The sequence below is a fragment of the Lepidothrix coronata genome, unplaced genomic scaffold, assembly GCF_001604755.1.
Source record: "Lepidothrix coronata isolate B3197 unplaced genomic scaffold, Lepidothrix_coronata-1.0 Scaffold150, whole genome shotgun sequence".
Classification (NCBI taxonomy): Eukaryota; Metazoa; Chordata; class Aves; order Passeriformes; family Pipridae; genus Lepidothrix; species Lepidothrix coronata.
Genome location: NW_016690330.1, coordinates 2,281,886 through 2,297,373, shown reverse-complemented (window position 1 = coordinate 2,297,373; position 15,488 = coordinate 2,281,886). Strand labels below are relative to the sequence as shown.

The 15,488-nt window shown below is 63.9% G+C and overlaps 2 protein-coding genes across 2 annotated transcripts in view; both read right to left on the bottom strand.

The window, feature by feature from the left end:
• Positions 1-5,665, bottom strand: part of SSH3 (slingshot protein phosphatase 3) — an 8,069-nt gene extending 2,404 nt beyond the window's left edge. Inside the window, exons 1-11 of the mRNA XM_017828585.1 lie at positions 5,606-5,665; positions 4,634-4,671; positions 4,303-4,498; positions 3,484-3,602; positions 3,349-3,420; positions 3,170-3,235; positions 2,169-2,357; positions 1,561-1,654; positions 1,361-1,489; positions 1,241-1,287; positions 409-555 (exon numbers count right to left, since the gene is read on the bottom strand). Coding sequence (XP_017684074.1) covers positions 409-555; positions 1,241-1,287; positions 1,361-1,489; positions 1,561-1,654; positions 2,169-2,357; positions 3,170-3,235; positions 3,349-3,420; positions 3,484-3,602; positions 4,303-4,498; positions 4,634-4,671; positions 5,606-5,656 — 1,148 coding nt within the window. The 5' untranslated portion in view covers positions 5,657-5,665. The remainder of the gene's footprint in view (positions 1-408; positions 556-1,240; positions 1,288-1,360; positions 1,490-1,560; positions 1,655-2,168; positions 2,358-3,169; positions 3,236-3,348; positions 3,421-3,483; positions 3,603-4,302; positions 4,499-4,633; positions 4,672-5,605) is intronic.
• A 1,086-nt stretch (positions 5,666-6,751) lies between these two features.
• Positions 6,752-15,488, bottom strand: part of ANKRD13D (ankyrin repeat domain 13D) — a 9,333-nt gene continuing 596 nt past the window's right edge. Inside the window, exons 2-15 of the mRNA XM_017828581.1 lie at positions 14,065-14,403; positions 13,858-13,982; positions 13,048-13,093; positions 12,812-12,955; positions 11,468-11,657; positions 11,230-11,296; positions 11,076-11,157; positions 10,314-10,375; positions 10,086-10,216; positions 9,277-9,434; positions 9,062-9,193; positions 8,408-8,571; positions 8,234-8,313; positions 6,752-7,559 (exon numbers count right to left, since the gene is read on the bottom strand). Of these exons, the coding sequence (XP_017684070.1) occupies positions 7,319-7,559; positions 8,234-8,313; positions 8,408-8,571; positions 9,062-9,193; positions 9,277-9,434; positions 10,086-10,216; positions 10,314-10,375; positions 11,076-11,157; positions 11,230-11,296; positions 11,468-11,657; positions 12,812-12,955; positions 13,048-13,093; positions 13,858-13,982; positions 14,065-14,403 (1,961 nt within the window). The 3' untranslated portion in view covers positions 6,752-7,318. The remainder of the gene's footprint in view (positions 7,560-8,233; positions 8,314-8,407; positions 8,572-9,061; positions 9,194-9,276; positions 9,435-10,085; positions 10,217-10,313; positions 10,376-11,075; positions 11,158-11,229; positions 11,297-11,467; positions 11,658-12,811; positions 12,956-13,047; positions 13,094-13,857; positions 13,983-14,064; positions 14,404-15,488) is intronic.

Sequence of the window (15,488 nt, the reverse complement as noted above, 5' to 3'; positions counted from 1 at the left end):
CCCAGTGTCCCTGGGGACCCCATGCCCCAGGGCTCTCTGTCCCCAAGCCTCCCCATGTCCCCAACCACCCTGGCGTTCTGAGCCACCCCAGTGTCCCCTGGGGATCCCACATCCCAGTTCTCCACGTGTCCCTAGCCATCCCAGCGTCCCCAGGAACCCCATGCACCCCATGTCCCCAGGGCTCCCCTTGTCCTGCAGGGCTCACTATATCTGCAGAGACCCAAGTCCCCAGAGCTTTCCAGTGCTCCCAGTGTCCCCAGTGCACCCCAGCACCTCATTCATCAAGACTCCTCCCCTGAGGGCAGGGGACTCCTCCCTCTGCCCCCAGCTCCAGCCGCTGCCCTCCGTGCCCCCAATGTCCCCCCGGCATCCCCCCCCATGCCCCGGGGCTGCCCTGGCCCCACTGACCGGACGTGGGAGAGGAAGAGAAAGGTGTCATTCCAGTGGGGCAGGAGCTGGGCCGCCTCCTCGTCATACACCCGCACATTCATGTATGTGAACAGCGCTGGGAAGAAGTTGTCAATCTCCCGTGCCACGTTCAGGATGTGAGTGACCCTGTGGGGACAAGGGTGACACCCCAACGGGTGTCCCATGATGACCTCATACCTGCCCCACCATGATCCCATGCCAGATGATCCCATGCCACACTACCATGTCGCTCCAGATGACCCCATACACATCCATGACATTCCAGATGACCCCGTACCCACTGTGCCACCCCAGATACCCCCATGCCCACCCCAATGGCATGCTAAGATGACCCCACACCCAACTTAGATAGGATCCCATACCATGCAACCATGACACTCCAGCTGACCCCATGCCACACCATCCCATATTGACACCACGCCCACCCCACTGTGCCACCCCAGATAACCCCATACCCACCCCACTACGACACCATGATGACCCTGTGCCACCTCACCATATGACCTCATGCCCACCCCATGGTGCCACCCCAGATAACCCCATACCCACCCCACCATGACACCATGATGACCCTGTGCAACCTCACCATGTCACATCAGATGACCTCATGCCCACCCCAGCATGCCACCCCAGGTCCCATGCCCTCATGTCCACCCTGCTGTGCCACCCTAGATGGCCCCATACCCACCCATGACACCCCAGATGCCCCCATGTCCACAAAGACCCCATGCCACACCAGTGACACCCTAGATGACCCCATGACCACCCCACCATGATGGCACCAGATGCCCTCGTGCCATCCCACACTCACTTGTTCTGCTGCAGCTCCTCCAGGTTGGCCGCGTTCCACTCAGAACCCTGTGCAGTGACAGCGGTGAGGGGTGGGGACACCCCTGCCCACCCTGCCCACCCTTCCCACCCCACTGCCCACCAGGTAGAGGTGTGGGAAGACGCGTGAGGGCCGGTCCATCTGTGCCAGCACCAGCAGCATCTCGTTGTCAATGAAGTCCTTGTGCTGGGCCAGGCTGTGCCCTGTGCGCCGCTCCAGCTCCTCCCGCACCTGCGCACCGCCAGGGGTGAAGGATGGCCGTGCCTGGCCCTCCCTGTCCCCCCCCACCTGCTGCCACCCACCTCCTTGGAGGTGACGTTCTCCAGGTCAGCAGCGGCCATCACGTCCCGCAGCAGTGCCCGCACCGCCTGCTCTGACAGCTCCGTCGCCGCTGGCCTGGCGCCCGCATCACCTTGTCACGGGTGTCACTGCCGCCACCGCCCACCCACCCCACCCAGACCATGCCCTGCACAGACCCCGCCTCCCCGTGCTCAGGCCCTTCCCCTAAATGCAAGTCCCACCTCTCCATTACCCATTTTCTTTAAGCTGGAAACTTAAAGACTGAAAGCTCTACCCACTCTTTTTAAGCCCCACCCCATTACTTCAAGCCCCACCCCATTTCCTTTAAGCCCCACTTATTTCTTTAAGCCCTACCCTATTTCCTTTAAACCCCTCCCCATACCTTTAAGCCCCACCCCATCCCTTTAAGCCCCACCCCATCCAGACAAGCCCTGTCCCACAAGCCACATGCTGAATGCAGATCCCACACCTTAGCACAAGCCCCGCCCTCACAGCCTCACCCAATACCCTGCCCTCACAGCCCCACCCAATGCCCCACCCTTATACCACAAGCCCCAGCCCTACCCAGGCTGTGGGGCAGGGCAGGGGCGGGGCAAGGGGCGGTTCTTACCGCAGGGGTGGGGGCGATGCGGGGCGCACGGACTCAAGGTCAGCCATGGCCAGCCACTCGTTGAGGCAGCTCTGCTCCGAGCTCAGTGCCGCCGCGTAGTCGTGGGCCCAGGCCAGCGTGGGGCCCCCCGGGATGTGCCCACCGCGGGCAGCGTCCTCGCAGGCGCGGTGCAGCTCCTGCAGCATGGCCCTGCCGCACACCACCTGCCACCCCTGCTCTGCCACCGCCACCCCGACACCACCTGACACCAGTTTGCCACCACCCCAACACCTGTGTCCCCTGTGCTGGCCATCCCCAGCATGTGGGTGCCACTATCCCACTCCCAGCCGTGCTCAAACCCTCCCCCAACCCCGTTCCCATGACTGTGCCCAGGTGCCCATGGTGGTGCCTGTAGGTCCGTGTCCTGGCTGTGCCCATAGTGATGCCCACATCCCCTCTGCCTATGCTAACACCCACATTCCCTGTGCCCAAGCAGTGCCCATATCCCCCACGCCTCCAGCAGTTCCCATATCCTGTGTCCATGGTGATGCCCCTATCCCCTGTGCCCTTGGCAGTGCCCACATCCCCCATGTCTGTTGTGGCGCTCAGATCCCCCATGCCATGGTGGTGCCCACACCCCCTTTGCCCATGTCCAGGGTGGTGCCCACATCCCCTGTGTCTCAGGTGGTGCCCACATCCACCTTCTCTTGGATGGTGACACATTCCCTGTGCCCATGGTTGTGTCCGTAGTGGTGCCCACATCCCTTGTGCCCATCCTGTTACCTGCATCCCCCTTGCCCACACTGGTGCCCACATCCCCCTTGCCCGGGATGGTGACACATTCCCTGTGCCCACAGCAATGCCCACATCCCTCATGCCCATCGTGTTATCCCCCTCCCCCATGTCCAGGGCAGTGCCCACACCCCTCACACCCACCATGCCCATGGCAATGCCCATGTCCCCCACATCCCAGGTGGTGCCCATGCCCCCCATGCCCTCGGTCACGCCCGGGCCTCGCTCACCACATGGTCTGCACCGAGATGGGCTTGAAGATGCGGGTCTGTCCCCCCGACGTCACGCTGAACCCCCTGGACACCACGGGGACACACGTGGGTTGGGGTGGGCACCCCAGGCCCACCTCTCACATGGGCCCCGCCCTGTTAAGCCCCTCCCCATTCCCAGATTCCCAGCCCCCCCTTACCCATCGCCGTCGAGGAACACCTGGGTGTCGCTCCAGAGGGGCAGCACCATGCCCAGGGTGCAGTGGGCGGCCCTGGGGCGGGCACAGGTCAGGGGGTGTGGCCGCCCCCCCGTGCCCCCCCCGCAGCCCGCTCACCCCTCGTGGGCGAAATCCACTCCCAGCAGCGCCGTCTGGCCCTCGGCTCCCGCCTCCTCTGGCCGCACCACCAGCAGGTACCGCACACGCCGCGGCCGCGCCGACTCCAGCCGCACCGCCTGAGAGTGTGGGGGCGTTGGCAGGGGGATCTGCCCCTCCCCAGAGCCCCCCAGTGCTCCCAGGGACCTGGGAGGAGCATCAAGCACACCGAGGGGCCAGGCTGGGCCGTATCCCATCCTTACCCCATCCCCATCCACTCCATCCCTCTTCTCATCCTGTCCTGTCCTGTTCCTTACCTATCTTGACATCATCCTACCACATCCCCATCCACCCCATCCCATTCTGTTCCTGTCCATATCCCACCCCCATTCTATCTCATCCCAATTCTGTCCTGTCTTATCCTATCCCCTTCCCTGTCCCATTTCTTGTTCCATCCCATCCCCATCCTCATCTCATTTCCATCCTGTCCCCATCCATATCCCATTCCCATCCTGCCCCCATCCTCATACCGCTCCCTATCTTGTCCCATCCCATCCTCAACCGTATCCCCATCCTGTCTCATCCCATTCAATTCCCACCTCTGTCCCTATCCCCCTCCCTGTCCTCATTCTGTCCTCATGCCATATCCCTATACCCATTCTGTCCCATCCTGTCCCCATCCCATCCCCATCCCATGTCAAATTCTGTCCATCCCCATTCTATCTCCATTCCCACTCTATCCCTTTCTGTCACTGTCCCCATCTCACCTCTATCTCATCCCATCCCATCCCATCTCTGTCCCCAACCCATCCCCATGTTCCAGAGGGATCCATGCCCTACCAGCCGGATGGCATCCTGGGGGCGCAGCAACTGCATCATGAGGTGCAGGTGCTTCTCCTGCTGCCCCGGGGCCTGGCCAGGGGGCTCATCTGGGGGAGACTCATCCAGGGGGGTCTCAGCCAGGGGGGGCTCGTCCTGGGGGGGCTCCTCCGCAGGCAGCAGCAGCGCAGCCCCCTTGACCATGACAAAGCTCTGCCTGGGGGGCAGGAGGGTTCTGAGCAGCCAGGACACCCCCAGAGCACTCCTCCGAGGGAGACAGAGCTGGGGAGGGGGCAGCTGTACCCCCCTATCCCAGTGCCCCCCATCCTGGGGGTCCCGAGGCCCCTCTCACCGCCGCTGCAGTTTGCCACGTCTGGGAGCATCTTCCTCCTGCAAATTGTGGGGGCAATTCCTGGGGGGAGTGTGACCCCAGGGCACAGACCATGCCTGGGCGTCTCACACAACCGCCTCCAGCATGGACACCATGGTCCAGTGACCCCCTGCCAACCACCACCCCCAATAGCATGAGCCCCTGGGGGGGGTGCGGGGGGCCCCATGGGGGTCCCACTGGGAAGGTGGATTACTTGGGACTTCCCCTCGGAATAGCAGAGGGGGTACTGCCTCCGTGCCCCCTACCCCTGGAATGGGGAGCCTGGGATGAGCACCCAGAAAAGGCCCAGTAGTTACTGGAGAGGGGGGGCACTGGGAGCCACTGGGACAGCAAAGGGACTGGGAGGACTGAGGAAAGTGGGAGCAACTGGAGACAACCCCCCATCCACACCCCCATCTTCCCCCCTTAACTACGGGAGCAGCGGAGACACCAACGTGCACTGAGGGCAACTGGGTAAACTTCCAGCAAACTCGTAGTAAAGTTCCACCAGGAACGGCCGAGATAACCTTGCACTGGGAGCGACTGGAGATTTCCGCCCCCACCCCCTTCGCGCTGGGATCCCCCGGAACAGCCTATCGGGACCTCCGAGGCACCGAGACTCCCGGGAACATCCCGTACCCCCCGCACCGGGACACCCCGAACCAACCAAACCCCCCCCCCCCCCCGGGCCCCCCCCCCGAACCAACCAAACCCCCCCCCCCCCCCAGGGCACCGGAGGAGCTCCGAGACCCCCAGGCCCATCCCGTAGCCCCGCACTGGGATCCCCCGGGGCTCTGGGACAGCCTGTTTTCCCCCGGGAGTCCTCATATCCCCGCACCGGGATCCCCTGTGCCAGCCCGTACCCCCGCACCGGGACCTCCCGGGGCTCCAGGACCCCCCGTCCCGTCCCCGCCGGGATGCCCCGCTCAGTCCTCATCCCAGTGCCGCACTCACCGCGGGGCCCCCGGCGGAGCCCCCCGCCCGCCGCACCGTCACCAGCGCCATGCCCTCCGCGCCGCCCCCCCGCACCAGGAAGCGCCGCCGCTGCCCCGCCCGGACGGGAACGGGAACGGGAGCGGGAGCGGGCACGGCCCCGGGCATGGCACGGCCCCCCCGGGCACAGCAACACTGCCCCCGGGACCACCCGAGAGCCCTCGCTCAGAGCGGGACATCTCCAGTGTCCCGGAGCCGCCCTGGCAGCCTTTCCCGGGGATTAGCCGGGCCCACCATCCGCGTTGCCCCTGGGCAACTCAGGATTCACATTCCAGCCCGTGGGAGGCCGCCCCCCCGGGAAAGAGGGAAACTCCCGAGGCTCCCTGGCATGTGGGACCCCCCATGTCGCCAGCAGGCGGAAACCTACCCAGTTTCCCAGAACCTGGGACCCTCCAGGTCCTCAGAGGGTGGGAGCCCTCTGAGGGTTCCCTGCACTTGGGACCCCACCCAGGCCCCCCAAACGTGTGACCCATCCCACTCTCAGATCTCCAGAAAATAGGAAGCCCCCAAGGGTCCTGGCACCTGGGACTCCTCAGGTCCACAGCAGGTGGGAACCCCACAAGGGTCCCCAGCATCCACACCACCCCAGATCCCATCATGTGGGAATCTCCTAAGGGTCCCCAGCAGATGGGAACCCCCACCACAGTTCCCTAACCCATGGGACATCCCCAGGTCCCCAGCAGGTGTGAACGTCCTGAGGGTCCCTAGCACTTGGGACCCCCTCAAGGTCTCATCGGGTGGAAATCCCCCAAGGGTCCCCAGCACGTGACACCCCCCCAAACCCCTTGTCACCCCATGGGTCCCCAGCCAAGTCCCTCTTCCTGGGTGAGGGTCTCCCCAGGAAATAAAAAATTAAATAAATCAACCCCAGGACTGGGAACGGGGGCACAGGGCCAGATTTGGGGGGGTTGAAGGGGAGGAGCACCCCACCAATGCCACCCTTACGCTTACTGGCTGAGGCTCATCACCTGAGCCCCACCCTACCTGCAGGCTCCACCCTTTTTCCCAGCCTCCACACCCTGGGACACCCCACCCACCACCCCCACAGGCACAGACACACATTTGTGTATATATATATATATATATATATGTATATGTATATGTATATGTACAGACATTCGGGGCTCCCCTGCTCCCCCCACTGCCCTGAGGGATGAGGCCTGGGGGTCCCCTGGCAGCCCCCCCACTGGAGTGCCTTTAAATAGGGGTCACCCACATCCCTCGGGGCCGTCCTGCCCCCCAGGGGGTCAAGGTACAACACTAAAGAGGAGGGAGGTCCCAGGGGAGGGAGTCCTGGAAGTTGGGGTGTTCCTGGGGTGGGGGTCCCCAGGTGAGGATCCCTGGGCTGAGGTTTGAGCCTGGCGAGAGAGGAGCCCTGGACTGGGGGTCCTGGGGGTAGGAGGATCCCTGGATCAAATCCCCCCGTGCGGGGGCTGTGCCCACATCAGGGGGTCCCCATCACGGGGGGGCCACCCCGGCAGGGCTATGCCCAAACTAGGGTGTCCCAGTGCAGGACAGTGCCCACGCTGAGGTGTCCCCTGGGTCGGGTGTCCCTGTCCCTGCAAGGGGTGTGTCCCCACGTGGGACATCCGTGTCCCTGCATGGCGTGACCCCACATGGGACATCCCTGTCCCGGTGCGGGACATTCCTGTCCTGGTGCAGAGTGTCCCGGCGCTACTTTTCGGTGAGGGAGAGGCGCAGGATGCGCTGGAGCTCCTCGTCCTCCTCACGCCGCCGTCGCTCCTGCTCCTCCTGCTCCCGCTCCGAGAGGGCCATGGCCAGGCGCAGCTGCTCTGCGAAGGTGCCGTACCCAGGAGGGGCTGGGGGGCTCCCACCACCCGCACCGGGGGGGCTCCCAGCGGCCGGGGGGTCAGCGCTGGGCCTGGCCTGCAGCAGCATGCTCTCCTGCAGGGCCCTGCCAGGGGGACAGCAGGCATGGCCATGTCCACTTTGTGAAGGCCACACCCCCTTTGTGGAGGCCACACCCCCTCTGACACACCTGTGCCCCACGCACCCCAGGTGGCCACAACCTGCTTCACAATGCCCAAATGGGCTGGAGAGACACCCCCCCCACATGCTCCACCCACACCCATCACTAGCCCCACCCTCTATGGCCACACCCTTTTGACAGTGAGATGCTCCTCCCCTCTTTGTGGCCCCCCACACCTTGACACTGTTAAGCCCTGTCCCTCTAAGCCACACCTCATGGCCCTGCCCCTCTCCCACCAACTTTTTAAGCCTCTTTAGGCCACACCCCTCTACCCCACCCTGACACCTTTAAGGCTCACCCCCTAAGCAACACCCTCAGAACCCCTTCCCTACCCAATCTGACACCTTTACCCCCCCCCCTTTAGGCCACATCCCTATGGCCACACCCCCTCCCCTCTTCTCAACTGGACACACATAAGCCCCTCCCCTCTAGGCCACACCCATGTGGCCCCTCCTCTCCCCAATTTCACACCTTGAAGCCCCGTCCCTCTAAACCACACCCCATGGCCCCTCCCCTGCCTCACCCTAACACTTTTGGGCCCCTCCCTCACACCAGGTGAGGTGGGTGTGGCACCTCACACCCCATGGGTAGAGCCCCACCTTTCCAGCTGCAGGTCCTCGTCGTAGGGCGGTGGCTCCGCACCTGGGCGGGTGTTGGTCAGCGCCTCCCAGATGGTCACCTGTGGGGTGGGGCTGCAGGTGAGTGGGTGTGGCCAAGTGAGGGGGTGTGGCCAGGTGAGGGGGTGTGGTGAGGTGAGGGGGGCATGGCCGCACCTGGTCGGTTTCACTGCCAGCGTCCAGCAGGCTCTGCTGGATGGCGAACTGCAGCAGGTCATCGTCCTCGTCCCGCAGGGGCTCGCTGCGCCCCGCGCCCAGCACCGTGTACCCCGCGGGCACCTCGAACACGCCCGCCTCCACCTCGCACGGGAACGGCCAGGCTGCCATGCCAAGGGGGCTGTCAGCACCTGAGGGTATCCCCACAGCTCCCCATGGCACCCCGCAGCTCCCCATGGAAGCCCCTGACATCCCATGGCACCCCACACATCCCATGACATTCCACGGTGTCCCACAGCATCCCATGGCACGCCACAGGGTCCCATGGAACCCCATAGTATCCCACAGCACCCTGCACCCATGGCACCGCACAGCACCCTGTGGAATCCCGCAGCACCCCACAACACCCCATGGCACCCCACAGTGTCCCATGACACCCCACAGCATCTCACAGCACCCCATGGCATCCTGTGGCATACCATGGCACCCTACATCATCCCACAGTGTCCCCTGGCACCCCACAGCACTGCACACCCACTCCATTCCCCTGAGCACTCTGTATCACCCGTACCCCCACCCCACCCTCAGTCCACGGGGATCCCACGGCCCCCTCCATCCCCGGCCCCAGGACGCCCCCGGCTCCCCCAGCTTCACCTCTGGGCCCGGGGGGGTTGGTGCCGGGGGGCTGTTGGGGGGCACAGATCCGCACGGAGCCCAGCGGCTGGTCACACCCGCACAGGTTGCTGAAGGTGATGCGGGCGTTGAGCACGTGGAACAGGGGGATCTCTGCGGGTACAGGGGTCAGTGGCTCCGCCCCTAATTAAGCCCTGCCCCTAATTAATCCCACCCCGACTAAGCCCCGCCCTCACCGATCTTGACGGGGAAGCCGGGGGGCAGCTTGAGGGTGATGAAGTCGCGCAGTTTGGCGAAGTGGGCGTTGGAGATGGCCATGAGGTCGATGATGGGCGTCACCTGCTCCGCCAGCGACAGCGGGTGCTGCTCGCACAGCCACAGCGTCGCCTTGAACCTGCCCAGGCACCGCCATGGGCACGGGGACCCGCCGGGGACACCGCCCCCGCTCACCGGCACCGCCCCGGGGACACTGCCCCGGGACCGCGGCACCGCCCCCGGGGGTCACACACCCAGAGCCACGGCCCCTGGGACCCTGTCACCACCCTCATGCATCCTGACATCCAGTGCCACCTCCCCTGGGACCCTGTCATGGGTTCTAACACCGAGTGCCACATCCTAGGGATCCATGTCACCGCCCCCAGGGGTCCTGACACCCACTGTAATGTCCCCCGGGACCTTGTTACCACTCCAGTGTCACAGCCCCTGGGACTGTTTCACCACCCCTATGGGCCCTGACACCCAGTGCCACATCCCTGGGACCCCATCATCACCCCATGGGCCCTGACACCCAGTGCCACATCCCCGGGACCCCATTATGGGTCCTGACAGTGCATGCCACGGCCTCTGGGGCCCTGTCAGCACCCCAGGGGTCATGGCCCCTGGGACAGTGCCACCACCCCTCTGCCACATACCCCAGGACCCTGTTACCACCCCATAGGTCCTGACACCCAGTGTCATGTCCATGGGATCCTGTCACCACCCTGTGGGTCCTGACACCCACTGCCATGTCCCCGTGACCCCCATCCCCCCGGGACAGTGGCCTCACCTCTGGACCTTGCTGGACATCTCAATGGGGCGCCCGATGTTGCGGGTCTCGAGGTCGAAGTGGGGGTCGAAGTACTCCTCAGGGGTGATGGCCGTGGGGTTGGTGGGGCTGGCAGCCTGCAGCACGGGCGCCTGTGGGGACACCACCACTGCTCAGCCCCCCTGGGACCACCAGCCCCCTTTGGGGACCTCCAGTCTCCCCAGGAACCCCCCTGGCCCAGCCACTCACCCCGTTGTGGGTGCTGTGCTGCTGTGCGATGCCCAGGAAGGAGTGGAAGGGGGTCTTGGAGCCTGGGAGGAGAGAGGGGTGCAGGGGTGCAGTGTGGGCAGTGGGGGGGCACCCCCAGGGCTGCCCAGGCTGTCACCAGTCACACCCTGCATGGGGTGCCACACCTGATGGGTGACACCACACACGGTGTCCCACGCCTGGCACGTCACACTCCACACCCAGAGTGTCCCACACCTGATATGTCACCCCCCACACCCACAGTGTCCCGCTCCTGACAGATGATTCCTGGGACACCTGCATCCATGTGTCCCACGCCTGGTGTCCTACACACTGTCCTGTGCCTGATGGGTGACACCCCATGCTCATGGGGTCCCACACCTGTCACATGTCACCCCAGCCCCCCAGGTGTCCCACACCTGACTGGTGACACCCCACATGCTGTCCCATGGCCGACATGTTACACTGCACACCCACAGTGTCTTGTACCTCATGGGCGACATCCTACACACTGCCTCGTGCCTGATGGGTGACACCCCGTGCTCAGGATGACCCACACCTGTCACACTGTCACACCCAGCAGCCAGTGTCCCACACCTATCACGTGTCACACTCCACACACTGTCCCATGCCTGGGGGACACCTGTCCCACACCCAGTGTCCCACACTTGACACACGTCCCACCCTGGAAGGGAGCGGGCTTTGCACAGGAGTGGGCACGTCCCCGCGGCACACAGGCCCCCGACTGGCTGGTGGGGCTGTCACCTTTACTGCGTGACTTGTCCTGGTCCGAGAGATGCTCCGTCCTGGTCTTGGTGACCAGCTCCACGTTACTGGCACTGTACACCTGAGGGGGTGACACCATCAGGCCCCTGCACTCCGGGGTGCCCCAATGTCCCCCCCCATTCTCCGTGCCCACCTTGGCCTCGTAGCCGCTGACCACCTCCATCTTCTCCGAGCGCCAGCCCCAGATCCCAGACTTGTTCCTGGGAGGGTGGAAGGTGTCAGGTCCCCACGGGGGGGTCCCCACAGCCACTCACCCTCCTCTTGCACAAGCGTTTCCTTCCCCTCCACACGTGCTTCCCCCTGCAACGGCCCCTTCCCGCTGAGTGTCACCACCTCCAGCCACGCCAGGGTGCCATCCTCGCCCTTCTCACCTCTCGAAGGCGATATTCCGGGTGTCCAGGTGCGTGGAGACGATGGGGGAGGTGAGCCTGCCGGCCACGTGCTCCTCTGTGGGCTGCATGGCTGCCAGCAGCAGGTCGGGCTCGTGCAGGGCCAGCGCCAGTGTCTCCGTGTACACCACCTGCTTGTCATGGTCCACCTCCATCACCACGGCCCCCTCGTCTGTGGGGGACACCGGGGGGGTCAGAACACAGCCCCCCGTGGCACCCTGACACCCCTCAGCATGGAGATCTTAGGGTTCTGGGGGAACTGGGGGTCCCTGGTGTGTGTAGGGGCTGAGGTGGTCCCCTCAGGAAGAGGGAATTGGGGTCCCCATGGAGTCACTACAGGGGATCTAGGGGAATTGGAGGTTCCTGGTACATATAGGGGCTGAGGTGTTCCCCTCATGAACAGGGAAATGGGGCCCCCATGGAGTCACTATAGGGAATCTGGGGGAACTGGGGGTCTCTGCAGGAGACTGGGGTCCCTGGTATATGTAGGGGCTGAGATGGTCCCCTCAGGAAAGAGGAATTGGAGTCCCCACGGGGTACCTGTAGGGGATATGGGGGGATGGGGGTTTCCTGGTACATATAGTGGCTGAAGTGGTCCCCTCAGGACCAAGGAAATGGGGTCCCCATGGAGTCATTATAGGGGATCTGTGGGAATTGGAGGTCCCTACAGGGGACTGAGGTCCCTGGTATGTGTGGAGGGCCTGAGGTGGTCCCCTCAGGAAGGAGGAACTGGGGTCCCAGGGGGTCGCTATAGGGGATCTGGGGTCCTTAAAGGGGAGTACTTATAATGCAGGGGTCTTGGGGAGGCATCTGGAGGGTTCCTGAGTGTATCTGGGATCCAAGGGGGTTCCTATAGGTAATCTGGGAGGTTCTTATGGTGGTATTTGTGGTGCAGGGGGTCTGGGGGATCCCCAGGGCAACTGGAGGGTCCCTCAGCATACCCAGAGTCCCTACAGGGGATCTGGGTTACTTACAGGAGTGTACTTATAGAGTAGGGGGTCTGGGGGGCTCCCCAGGTGACTGGAGGTTCCCAAGAGGTCCTTATGGGGATGTACTTTTAGTGTAGGGGTTTCTGGGGGCTCCCCAGAGGGACTGGAGGGTTCCAGAGTTTATCCAGTGCCCCAGGAGGTACGGATAGGTCCTTACAGGGGTGTACCTATAGTCAGGGGGTCTGGCGGAGTGACTAGAGGGTGTCTGGGTCCCCAGGGGGTCCCTATAGGGGATCTGGGGTCTTTATGGGGATGTACATATAGTGCGGAGGTGTGGGGGATCCCCAGGGTGACAGGACGGTCCCAGGGGGTCCCGGAGCAGGGGGTTGGAGCTGACCTTCCCCCTTGAAGATGTAGCTGCGGCGGCCGCGCTGCCACGTCATGTGCTCGAAGCCCAGCAGGGTGGTGTCCACCCGCAGGCTCTCGCCGCGCTTCCACACGCGGTACACGTCACTGGGACACACCTTGGACACCAGCGGCACTGTGGGCACAGGGACCCCCTCAGTGACATGCCCGGGGGGCTCCCCAGGACACCCCACAGCCCCTCACCCCGCAGAGCCCGGCCACGCTCACCCCAGCTGGTGAACTCCCACTTCATCTCCACGTAGAAGTCGGATGCCTGGAAGGGATGAGGAGCATGATGAGCCTGGGGGGGGTCCCTGCTGGGGTCCACTGGGAAATCCTGGGGGCAGGGATTGGGGTCCCTATAGGTGGAGATATGGGGATCTGGGAGAGTGGAGTCATGGGTGGGGGTCCACAGGGATGGATAAGCAAGGGGGCCCCAGGGAAAAAGGATAAACACAGGATCCCCAGGCAAAGAGTGGGGTCAGTGGGGGGTTCTGGGGAGAACAGGTTACTGGGGAGTCCTGGGATCAGGGACTGGAGTTCCTATTTGGGTCCTAGGTAGGGATATGGGGATCAGGGAGGGTGGGGTCATAGGTGGAGATTCACAGGAATGGATAAGCAGGGGGTCCCCAGGGAAAGAGTGGGGTCAATAGGGAGTTCTAGCAAGACTTTGGGGGATCCTTGCTGAGGTCACTGGGGAGGTGGGGAGTCCTGAGGGAAGGGATGGGGGTCCCTACTTAGGCCCCGGCTGGGATCAGAGTGGGGTCATTGGTGAAGGCCAAATAGGGGATCCCCAGGGAAGGAGTGGGGTCAATGGGGAGTTCTGGGAAGACTTGGGAGGTCCCTTCTGGGCAGTGGGGAGTCTGTGGGGCAGGGATAGGTGTCCTTACTGGGGTCCTGGATGGGGATAAGGGCAACCTAGAAGAGTGGGGTCATGGGTAGGGGTCCCCAGGGAAAGAATGGGGTCAATGGGGGTTCCTGGGGAGGTTTGGGGGTGCAGAGGCCGTGGTGGGCCCCCAGCTATGGGGGGGTCCGTACCCGCCGGAGCTTGCTGAGCAGCTCGGGGATGCCGGCGAGCCGCCGCGTCGCTCGCTGGTAGTCGCGGTACTGGAGCACCAGCTGCACCATCTCGGGGTCCCCCGTGCTCACGGCCTCCTGCAGCACTTGGGGGGCACAGGGTAGGGTCACCCGGGGGCTGCTGTGGTGGTGTCCCCGTGTTCCCACGGCACCGCGGTGCCCCTGTACCCGTCCATCCGTTGGCGTTCTCCCGGCCCACGTTGGCGTTGTGCCGCAGCAGCACCCGCACCGACTCCAGGTGGCCCAGGGACACAGCCAGTTCCAGGGGCGTCCGGCCACGGGGGTCTGTCAGCTCCACATCGTGCTGAAAGGGTGGCGGGTCACTGCCCCCTGGACACCCAGGGAGACCCCAGTGTCTCCCAATACTTCCCCTGCATGCCCCATGCTCCAAAGGCCTAGTGCTCCCAGTTCCCCCCCAACTCCGGTGCTCCCAGCCCGCCTTCTCCCAGTGTCCTCCATTTCCCAGCCCCTCTTCTCCCAGTGTCACAGAGCCTCCCCCAAGACTCCCTGTATCCCAGTGGTGCTATCCCAGTGCTCCCAGTTGCTTCCTGACCCCTGGTGCTACAGTACTTTATTATCCCACTGTCACGAGTCCTACCAGCGCCACCAGTTCTTCCAGTGCTCCCAGTCCCCTGTGTCCTAGTCTCCCTTAGTACTCCCCTTCCCCCCCAGTGCTTCCAGTCTTCCTCCAGCACTCCCAGTCTCCCCAGTCTCCCCTCGTGCTCCCAGTGGTCCCTCCCACCCAGTGCTGCCAGTCCCCCATGTTGCCAGTCTTCTCAGTCTCCCCCAGTGCTCCCAGCCTCCCCCCAATGCTCCCAGTCCTTCCAATCCCCTGTACCCCCAGTCTCCCCTAGTGCTTCCAGTCCCCCTGCAATGCTCCCAGTCCCCTCCCAAGTGGTCCCAGTCCTCCCAGTGTCCTGTGCCCCCAGCCTTCCCTAGTGCTCCCAGTCCTTATAGTACCACACCCCCCCCAGTGCTTCTAGTTTCCCGCAGTCCTGTAAGTCCTCCCAGAGCTCCCAGTCCCATATACCCTCAGTTCCCCCAGTTCCCTGTACCCCCTCTCCCCTAGTGCTTCCAGTCCCCCTGTAATGCTACCAGTCCTCCCAGTATTCCCAGTCTCCCCCAGTGCTCCCAGTCCTCCCAATAGCCTGTACCCCCAGCCTCCCCTAGTGCTTCCAGTCCCCTCCCCAGTGCTCCCAGTCCTTCCAGTGCCTTGTGCCCCCAGTCTTCCCTACTGCTCCCAGTTTCCCTCCAGTCCTTCCAGTACCCCTCCCACACTGCTCCCAATTTCTCCCAGTGCTTCCAGTCCCCGTGGTGCTCCCAGTCCTCCCAACAGTCTGTATCCCCAGTCTCCCCTAGTGCTTCCAGTCTGCTACTCATGCTCCCAGTCTTCCCTAATGCTCCCAGTCCCCCCTAGTCCTCCCAGTACCCCTCCCACACTGCTCCCAATTTCTCCCAGTGCTTCCAGTCCCCGTGGTGCTCCCAGTCCTCCCAAGAGTCTGTATCCCCAGTCTCCCCTAGTGCTTCCAGTCTGCTACTCATGCTCCCAGTCTTCCCTAATGCTCCCAGTCCCCCCAGTGCTTTCCCCCCCC